The sequence below is a fragment of the Nycticebus coucang genome, chromosome 18 (genome assembly GCF_027406575.1).
Source record: "Nycticebus coucang isolate mNycCou1 chromosome 18, mNycCou1.pri, whole genome shotgun sequence".
Lineage (NCBI taxonomy): Eukaryota > Metazoa > Chordata > Mammalia > Primates > Lorisidae > Nycticebus > Nycticebus coucang.
The window spans coordinates 34062015-34071277 of record NC_069797.1 but is presented as its reverse complement, the minus strand read 5'-3'; the positions used below and the strand labels follow the sequence as shown (position 1 = coordinate 34071277).

Sequence of the window (9263 nt, the reverse complement as noted above, 5' to 3'; positions counted from 1 at the left end):
TCAAGTCTTTGACTTGCCTTAAATCATCAGAACTTTTCTCATTTTATGGTTAAGACAATTATCTAGTGGGCTCTTTTCACATTTTTGCTCCATTTACTTCCTTATTTTCTGGAAAAAATATAAGGAAATATACAGAAAAAATACTAACTTTCTTAGATAAGAAGCTGATAATCTTTTCTGGTTTCTTTAAATACTACAGGGAACTTTTCTCTTTCTATTCATGATACAACAGATGGACAGACTACTGGCAGCAGCTTTTTTTTATGTTATCTTTCTTGTCCTTTTTTTTTTTTTTTTAAAGATATTCTCTGCTGAGGGAAAAATAATTCACATTTCTGCATACAATTTTCCCCACTGAGGTCAGTAGAAGCTAGCAGCTAAATAGTGGAAATCCTTGCTTAATCAGCAGGAAGGATTGCAAGGTAATTAAAGAAATACAGGGAAGAAGAAATGCTGGAACAAAGAAAAACCTAGAGAAAAGATTAAAGAACTGGGACCCAGAACAGAAAATTTATTTCATGCATACAGAAAAGAACAAGGCACAGGGGAACAAAAGGTAGATTGAACTTCATACCATATCCCAGTGGTAGTAGTCAGAAATAATCTTTAAGACCACTTGGTCCAACTCCTTTTGTTAACTGCTATGGACACAGGACTAGGGGAAACAAGTGACTTACTGAGAAGTGATACTACAATCTGAGTTTACTTCTTAACTCCTGATCCAGTCTCTTTTCACTACTACAGGACCAAAGAGCACCTACTTTGTGCACCGAAACATCCACATTTCACACAAATATTCTATTTAGTGTTGGGAATGGGGACATAATGAATTAGATGAAGATAACCTATAAGATTATCATTACCTAATTCTGATCAAAAAGTAAAGTAGAAAAATATTTGAGCACCTATAATTAAAACACTGTGATGCTAGTATATGATTAAGAAAACAGATCAATGGAACAGAATAGTAAGTCCAGCAATAAACTCAAATATCAAATTAGGGGGAACAAGTACTGAGACAATTGGATGGACATTTGTTTTTGTCTATACTTTAGAAAAAGTATAGACAAAGTATTTGTCTATACTTTACACTATATTAGAATAAACACCAAGTAGACCACAGATCTAAATATATATGAAATTCTACAAGTATAATAGACGAAATTATGGGTAAACTCCCTTATAATCTGGAAGTTAAAAAAATCTTCCTAGCTAAGATTCAAACTCCAGAAGTGATAAAAGGAAAAAGGGATAAAAGGAGAGAGGTCCAAAAACAAACAAACAAACAAAAAAAGAAGGAAAAAGAAAAATGAAATTAAATTATATGAATCTCTTAAAATATCAAACATACACCCACACACACTGACACCCCACTCTAATAAAATCAAAAGACAAATGGTAAACTGGAAAAAAATAGATTGGAAATTAAGATAAGCACCAATATCTCCAAAATTTAAAAAAGCTCCTAAATGTATGGGGTATCGGACAGAAACACAGAACACAATAAAAAAATTTGCAAAACATTAAAGATAATCACAGATGAAAAAATTTAAATGGTCCTTAAAAACATACATATATACACATATGTATAAAAATACATGTATAAAAAATATGTATAAAAGATAATCACAGATGAAAAAATTTAAATGGTCCTTAAAAACATACATATATATACATATGTATAAAAATATACAATATTCCTCATAATTAGAGAGATGCATTTGAAGTTACACTGTGACGCTACCTTCCTCTCAGACTGACATAAATCTAAAAGGTCAACAAGGTCTACAGTATGGCTACACAGAACCAGATATCCCGACACACTGCTGGTGGGACTGCAAAATAGTATAGTTAATGATGAGGAATAGGTAATATCTGGAAAAATTCCAAATGCATTTACCATTTCACCCAGAAATCCTACTTCTAGGAATCTTTTATAAAAATATGGAATTATTTAGGTATAACGGTATTCACTGCGGCATTATTTGTGAGAACAAAAGTCTGGAAACAAACCAGATGCCCTCCAACAGGGAACTGGTTGAATAAAACATGATAGATTCCCAAATGGAGTACTATGTATCACAAAATGAATGAGACACCTAGATACTGATATGGTGTGGTCCTCAAGACATATTAAGAAAAAAGAAACAAGCTGTTCAACAGTATACATAGTATAAAACCTTTTATATAAGAAGGGGGGATAAAAACAATACACAGAAATACATATTTTTGTATGTTTTCAAAATGAAATACTATTAAGATACAACCAAAAGCTAATAAAAATTGTCACCAACAGAAAAAAGGAGGTAGAGATGGAGAAAACAGAAACACACAATTTCTCTGCAAACACCTTATTATGTAATTTTGACTTAAGTGATCCTCAAAAACTGAAAACTAAAATGAAATAAACCTAACTTTATGTCAAGTTGGTGATACTAAAATATAGAGAAAATAATTATTTCAAATTGCATCAGAAGACAGAATTCACTATAGATCCTTACCGAAATACGTTCTAAGAACAAATAGAAATGCAAAGAAATCTTAAACCTTATTTGATAGTGGGTAATCTAATTGTAGCAATACTGGTATTATTTTAAAAGTATGTGAGATGATGCAAATAAGCAATTATGTTAATGATATTAGGACCATTTGTAGGATATGTGGGGGACAGAAGAACAAATTAAATCTTCCTATGGAAGTAAAGAGAAAAATCCAGAATGAGGGCTATTCTAGAGAACATCTGACTGATTTATGGCAACAAGCCAGTGGGATGGGGGGGGAAGGTGGGACATGGGCAAAAAGACTGATCCACTGAAATTTTGACTTGATCATTTCTACTCTGTTAAGTTCTTCCATGCTTTTAAAATACACTATTGAGTACTCTTGGTTATATTTAGTGGGAAATTCAGTCTAAACAGCCAACTATATTAACAAAAACGGACAATATTTGACTCTAAAATAAGCACAGTGATGTTATCTATCAATTTAAGAAATAATGGAAAACTGGAACTACTGATTAATATGGGATACCCATTCCCTGGGGAGTGGTTTGTTATATTTCCATAATGCTGAGGGTAATATATCCTAGGACACAAAAGAATAAGCAAATTAATTTATTGTTTAAACTAGAACATAAAAGCTGTTCAAATAGCTAATCTGAATATCTCAAATAAGTTGTTAACGAACACTTTTTAAGTCTATAAATAATTATTCTTTTTTGGGGTAATAGTAATACACTATTATTTTAATGTCATGAGAATTTCTAAAAGCGTAAGCTAAGAACAGATAAGCTAAGAAATGATCCCCTTTTTTCTTTTTCCTCTCTCTTTTTTGTTAAGAGACAGGGTCTTGCTGCATTACCCAGGCTGGAGTGCCGTGGCACTAATCATAGCTCACTGCAGACTTTAACTCCTAGGCTCAAGCAATTCTCCCACCTCAGCTTCCCAAACAGCTATGACTATAAGCACTTGTGCCATCACACCTGGCTTCCCTTTTTCTTTTTGAGAATTTTATAATAATCTTTGAATAATATGAAGTAACTTAGTATGTCCCCAAACCAGAAATGAGAAACAATGCCACTGCTATTGTACTGGAATTTCCTATAATATGTAGCAGAATCTAAACTTGGTATAGCCTAAACCCAATTCATTTGAATAACATTTCTTTAGAACAAAAAGTACTGGTAAGTGTAACGAAAACGGATAATTCGACTACTGCACTGATAAAATGTGAGACTTTCTAAAATTAAAAGGAGAGATTTAAGGGTTTGGTAAATTGACCCTCAGTCACATTTCTTGCAGTCTAACAGTGTATACAAATGCCCATTCCCTAGTTCCACAATATTGTTGAAGGTAGTATTTTTAACACATTGCTTAAGCACTATGATTAATGACTGGTTTCTGAAATCCATAGAAAGGAATCCTCAAAGTAAAGTGGCAATAAAGCACCTAATCAATAACAAATTTCTAACACTGCAGACCTGTAAAATGTAGATACTTTTCAAGGAACACTAGTTTTATACAAAAAGTGACTACTTTCTTTTCTAAGAAAAACAAACTTCAAATTTTAATACAATAAATTCTATTTAAGGTATAATCCAAATAATGGGAAGCATAACTTTGGCGAAAAACAAAAGAATTTACTAACACAGCATAAAGGGATTTTCCTTAACATGGTGTGCTAATATAACTGATTTTTAAATGGTGACAATTTGCTAATAAAAATGCCACAACTTTACTTGCTTTTTTTTTTTTTTTTAAATTTAAAGGTGAAATTGCCCAGGCTGGAGCGCAGTGGCTATTCACAAGCACTATAGACTCAAATTCCTGGGCTCAAGAGATCTTCCCTCCTCAACCTCCAACGTAACTGGGACTACAGGCACGTACCACCATCCCTGGCTCTTGCTTTGTTAAGATAAACTGAACATTCTGAAAATCATATTTAAATTTTAACAGATTTAAATAATCAGTCCATGGAAGAGTGGAATAGAAGGCATCATAAATCTGATCTCATTAAAATTTGCAACTGGGTTCTCCTTTACATTATTTCATGTAATTTTAAAACTACAACTGCAGCTGGGCGCAGTGGCTCACACCTGTAATCCTAGCACTCTGGGAGGCAGAAGTGGGTGGATTGCTTGAGCTCACAAGTTTGAGACCAACCTGAGAAAAAGCAAGACCCTGTCTCTACTAAAAATAGAAAACCTGAGGCAAGAGGATCACTTGAGCCCAAAAGTTGGAGGTTGCTGGGAGCTATGACGCCACAGCACGGGCCCTCTACCCTTGAGACGCTTGTCTCAAAACGCTCCCCCCCAAAAAAAACCCTACAAGCTGCTTTCTCACAAAGAAGAAATGTGAAACACTAAAGAAATCACCTAAAAGTGGTATTTTTAAAACATAAAGCCAAATAGTTATTTACATAGTACCAAAGATGCCATGGAAAAACAAGACTCATATCCACTTAACCATTTAAAATAAGTTTTGAGGAAAAAAAACCCTTTAACCCCCAAATACATAAAATAAAACATGTTTATTATAAAAAACTGAATTAGAAGTATAAAGATGCTAATTTTAAAATGTAGCTTAATTTATATGTAACCTTGGTCAAATGATCCTTTATACCAGAAAGATACAGAGAAGATAATCATATTTAATTAAGTACTCCTTTACCTCCTAAATGGGAAGATGAAACATTTAAGTGGTTAATAAATTTGAAAGGCTGACTAAACATAAAAAATCACCATATTGGGGGAGGACATAAAAATCAAATGAATGATACGACAATTGTACCATTTTAGAAAAGAACATTAAAGGCAGGAGTTAAAAATAGCTTCAATAGAAAACTATCAATGAGAAAGATCAAATTCACTTTCAACATTTTGCAATACGGGAGAAGAATGAAGAGTAGAGTCATTAAAAAGAATCACAAATTATTACTGAGGCAAATGTTAAAATGTGGAACCCAAGCTCAGACAAATACATAGAAAGAAGGGCAGCTCTAATATGCGTGGGGTAATCTATAACAAATGAGAGATATAAAAGTATGCTTAATGTTGTAAGTTAAAAAAAAATCTGTTCATTTTGGTGTGTGTGCACCTCTTGCCATAAATTTGAGTCAGCACCAATGACAGCTCTGCAGTCCTCCTATGTGGGACTGATCAGGTGGTTGCAGAGCTTCAGCTCACAGCAACACAATGCAGCTGAGCAGGCAAGCACAGCCCTCAGCCAGAAACGGTTCCGACTCCAGAACAAGACGACCTTTAAGCTTTAAGTTTCCGAGAGAAAACGAGATGCTGATGTTGAAGACGACACTATGGTAAGCTATTATTTAAACCAGTAAAAGACAGACTTTGGAATTTGTTTTCCTTTTTCTTTCTTTAAAGAAAAAGCCAATGTTAGGATTGAATATGTACTCAATAGCAAGTGCATGCACCAGAAATTTGCTGCAGTGTCAGTTAAGAGATTTCTTTTAAATATTTATCACTTAGTAAATAACACATTGTTTTCCTTTAGAATTGGCACTGAAATATACAGAAAAAAACAATTTTATAAAACATGAGGTCTAAAAGGTATGGTGTTCGTCTGATTTTTCAAGTGTCTTAAAATGTTTTACAAGGATGTATTTATCCTAAAAAAGACAAAGATGAAATTTCAAAGAATTTCTTTAATATCTAAATAAATTCTTACCCTGTACACATACATACACTATTACATTACTGCAGAGATTAAAAAAAAAAAGACATGACAGCCATTTTTTTCCTATTTGAGTAAGAAAACATTATCAAAAATAGTAATAGCTTAAGACTGTAATTCTTTATTTGCAGAGAATGACATTTTATCATATCAAGGCTCTAGGAAGATGCATAAGAAAGAATATGGTTAAAAAAAAAAAAAAAGAAGGGGGGAGGAAAGAGAAAATGCAGAAGAGAGCAGGGAGAGAGTCTCTCTCTACCACATAGCCCCAACTGGAGGACTAAGCATTTGGACTATAAATGAAGGGGAGCTTTGTTAGTTTAATCACTGGAACAATTATAAAAGGACTCAACAACAACGAGGTTTATTGAAAATTTTGCCTAATGCTAACTGACCCAGGCAGATGCCTAAATTGTATTTGCATATTAAAAGAAGGGTGTATCTGTTTGTTTCCAGGCTTTGATGGAATATCAGATATTGAAAATGTCTCCCTGCCTGTTCATCCTTCTATTTCTCACACCTGGTATTTTGTGCATCTGTCCTCTCCAATGTATATGCACAGAGAGGCACAGGAATGTGGACTGTTCAGGCAGAAACTTGACTACATTACCATCTGGACTGCAAGAGAATATTATACACTTAAACCTGTCTTATAACCACTTTACTGATCTGCATAACCAGTTAACCCAATATACCAATCTGAGGACCCTGGACATTTCAAACAACAGGCTGGAAAGCTTGCCTGCCCAGTTACCTCGGTCTCTCTGGAACATGTATGCTGCTAACAACAACATTAAACTTCTTGACAAATCTGATACTGCCTATCAGTGGAACCTTAAATATCTGGATGTTTCTAAGAATATGCTGGAAAAGGTTGTCCTCATTAAAAATACACTAAGAAGTCTCGAGGTTCTCAACCTCAGTAGTAATAAACTTTGGACAGTTCCAACCAACATGCCCTCCAAACTACATATTGTAGACCTGTCTAATAATTCCTTGACACAAATCCTTCCAGGAACATTAATAAACCTCACAAATCTCACACATCTTTACCTGCACAACAATAAGTTCACATTCATTCCAGATCAATCTTTTAATCAACTATTTCAGTTGCAAGAGATAACCCTTTATAATAACAGGTGGTCATGTGACCACAAACAAAACATTACTTACTTATTGAAGTGGATGATGGAAACAAAAGCCCATGTGATAGGGATTCCCTGTTCTAACCAAATATCATCTTTAAAGGAACATACAATATATCCCACACCTTCTGGATTTACTTCAAGCGTATTCACTGTAAGTGGGATGCAGACAGTGGACACCAGTAATTCTCTGAGCATGGTAATTCAACCCAAAGTGACCAAAATACCCAAACAATATCGAACAAGGGAAACGACGTTTGGTGCCACTCTAAGCAAAGATACCACCTTTACTAGCACTGATAAGGCTTTTGTGCCCTATCCGGAAGATACATCCACAGAAACCATCAAAACACATGAAGCAGCAGCTGCAACTCTAACTATTCATCTCCAAGATGGAATGGTTAAAAACACAAGCCTCACTAGCTCAACAAAATCATCCCCAACACCCATGACCCTAAGTATCACTAGTGGCATGCCAAATAATTTCTCTGAAATGCCTCAACAAAGCACAACCCTTAACTTACGGAGGGAAGAGACAACCACAAATGTAAAGACTCACTTACCTTCTGTGGCAAGTGCTTGGGAAGTAAAGGCTCCATTTCTCTTAATGCTCAATGTTGTGGTCATGCTGGCTGCCTGAGGGTCTGTATTTTCTGAAACTAATGAAAGTACTCCTCCTTGATGTACAGCTGGGAAAATATTCCTCTATCTAAACAGTGATTCAAGCTATATTAAGTATTCAAGAAAGCCAGTCTTACATTTCTGACTGATGTAAATGAAATAACTTGTATTAAATAAAAGAAGTGCACAATGTCTTGGTACTTGCTGCTATTTTACTGTCTTAATTAAGTACAACTAATGAGTTTTTTAATGAAATGTTTTCTTTTTAAGGCTTCAATTTATTGCACAAAATATAAAGCATCTAAACTTTAATATGTATTTTATGTATGTTTACACTGTCAAATGTGGGGGAAAAAATAAAAGGTCTATGCTCGTAACTGTGTTATCTGGCTTTCTAGTCATACCATCTCAATCTATTTAACAGAATTCAAAATGACTTAACCATTTTTGTTGTAGGGTACCTTGATAAAATCTTTAAGGAGAATAAAATGTCAGTATTCAGGGATTTCGGACACTAATTCAAATCATGGCTACCAATCCAGGAATGGTTATGCCACATTATTATTTTATACACAAGCCATAATTGTTTTAAATCTAAATGATGCCCTGCTTCTGAGGAACTCTTGGCTACTTTACAGATTATATAATGGACAAAAGCTCTTCAAAAAGTTAGAAGACACTAGGCTTAGCATTTTAATAAGGAAAGTTTAACAGCTTTGCTTTCTGCATTTAAGTATTAAAAACAATAAAATGGAAAGTTTTAAAGGCACGAAGAAGCATTTTTAGTGTGTATTTAATAAAAATTTAAATACTTACAAAATTAAAACTCTACCACACAGAGAGAGAAATTATCTTTTGTATATAAGAAACTAGAATCTGACTTACCTAAATTAAAAATAAGATTACTTCAAGGATAAAATCATGGGGTCTAACAAAACTGGGCAGGAAAGGGGGAAGGGTAAAAAGAGATGAAATTCATTTGGTGAATTGCTACAACCAAGTGATGAACCCAGTAAAGCAGATATAAGACTAGGGCTGGGCATGGGACAGATCTTGACACTTCAAATCAAACTGCACCGGGACTCTTAACTACAAATATAAGAGCCACCTTACGAATCAGTGACAAACATAATAGCCAAGAGGCAGCAAAAAAGGCCCTGAAACAAGACTAGATGAAAACACCAAGACTGCATAATTGAGGTGGGCAAGACAAAAATAAGATATTTAATTTGTGAGAAATACAGAAAAATTTAATTTCAACAATTCTTAGAGGTGGGGAAAAAGTACAGAAAGAAATTTGTATACT

At 34.1% G+C, this 9263-nt stretch overlaps 2 protein-coding genes across 5 annotated transcripts in view; one reads left to right on the top strand and one right to left on the bottom strand.

The window, feature by feature from the left end:
- Positions 1–9263, bottom strand: part of NF1 (neurofibromin 1) — a 308789-nt gene that overhangs the window by 83355 nt on the left and 216171 nt on the right. The window lies entirely within an intron of this gene.
- On the top strand, positions 5564–8330 carry OMG (oligodendrocyte myelin glycoprotein). The gene is made up of 2 exons (XM_053567662.1): positions 5564–5814; positions 6648–8330. Exons 1-2 carry the CDS (start codon positions 5812–5814, stop codon positions 7974–7976), a joined length of 1332 nt encoding a protein of 443 aa, XP_053423637.1. The 5' UTR covers positions 5564–5811; the 3' UTR covers positions 7977–8330.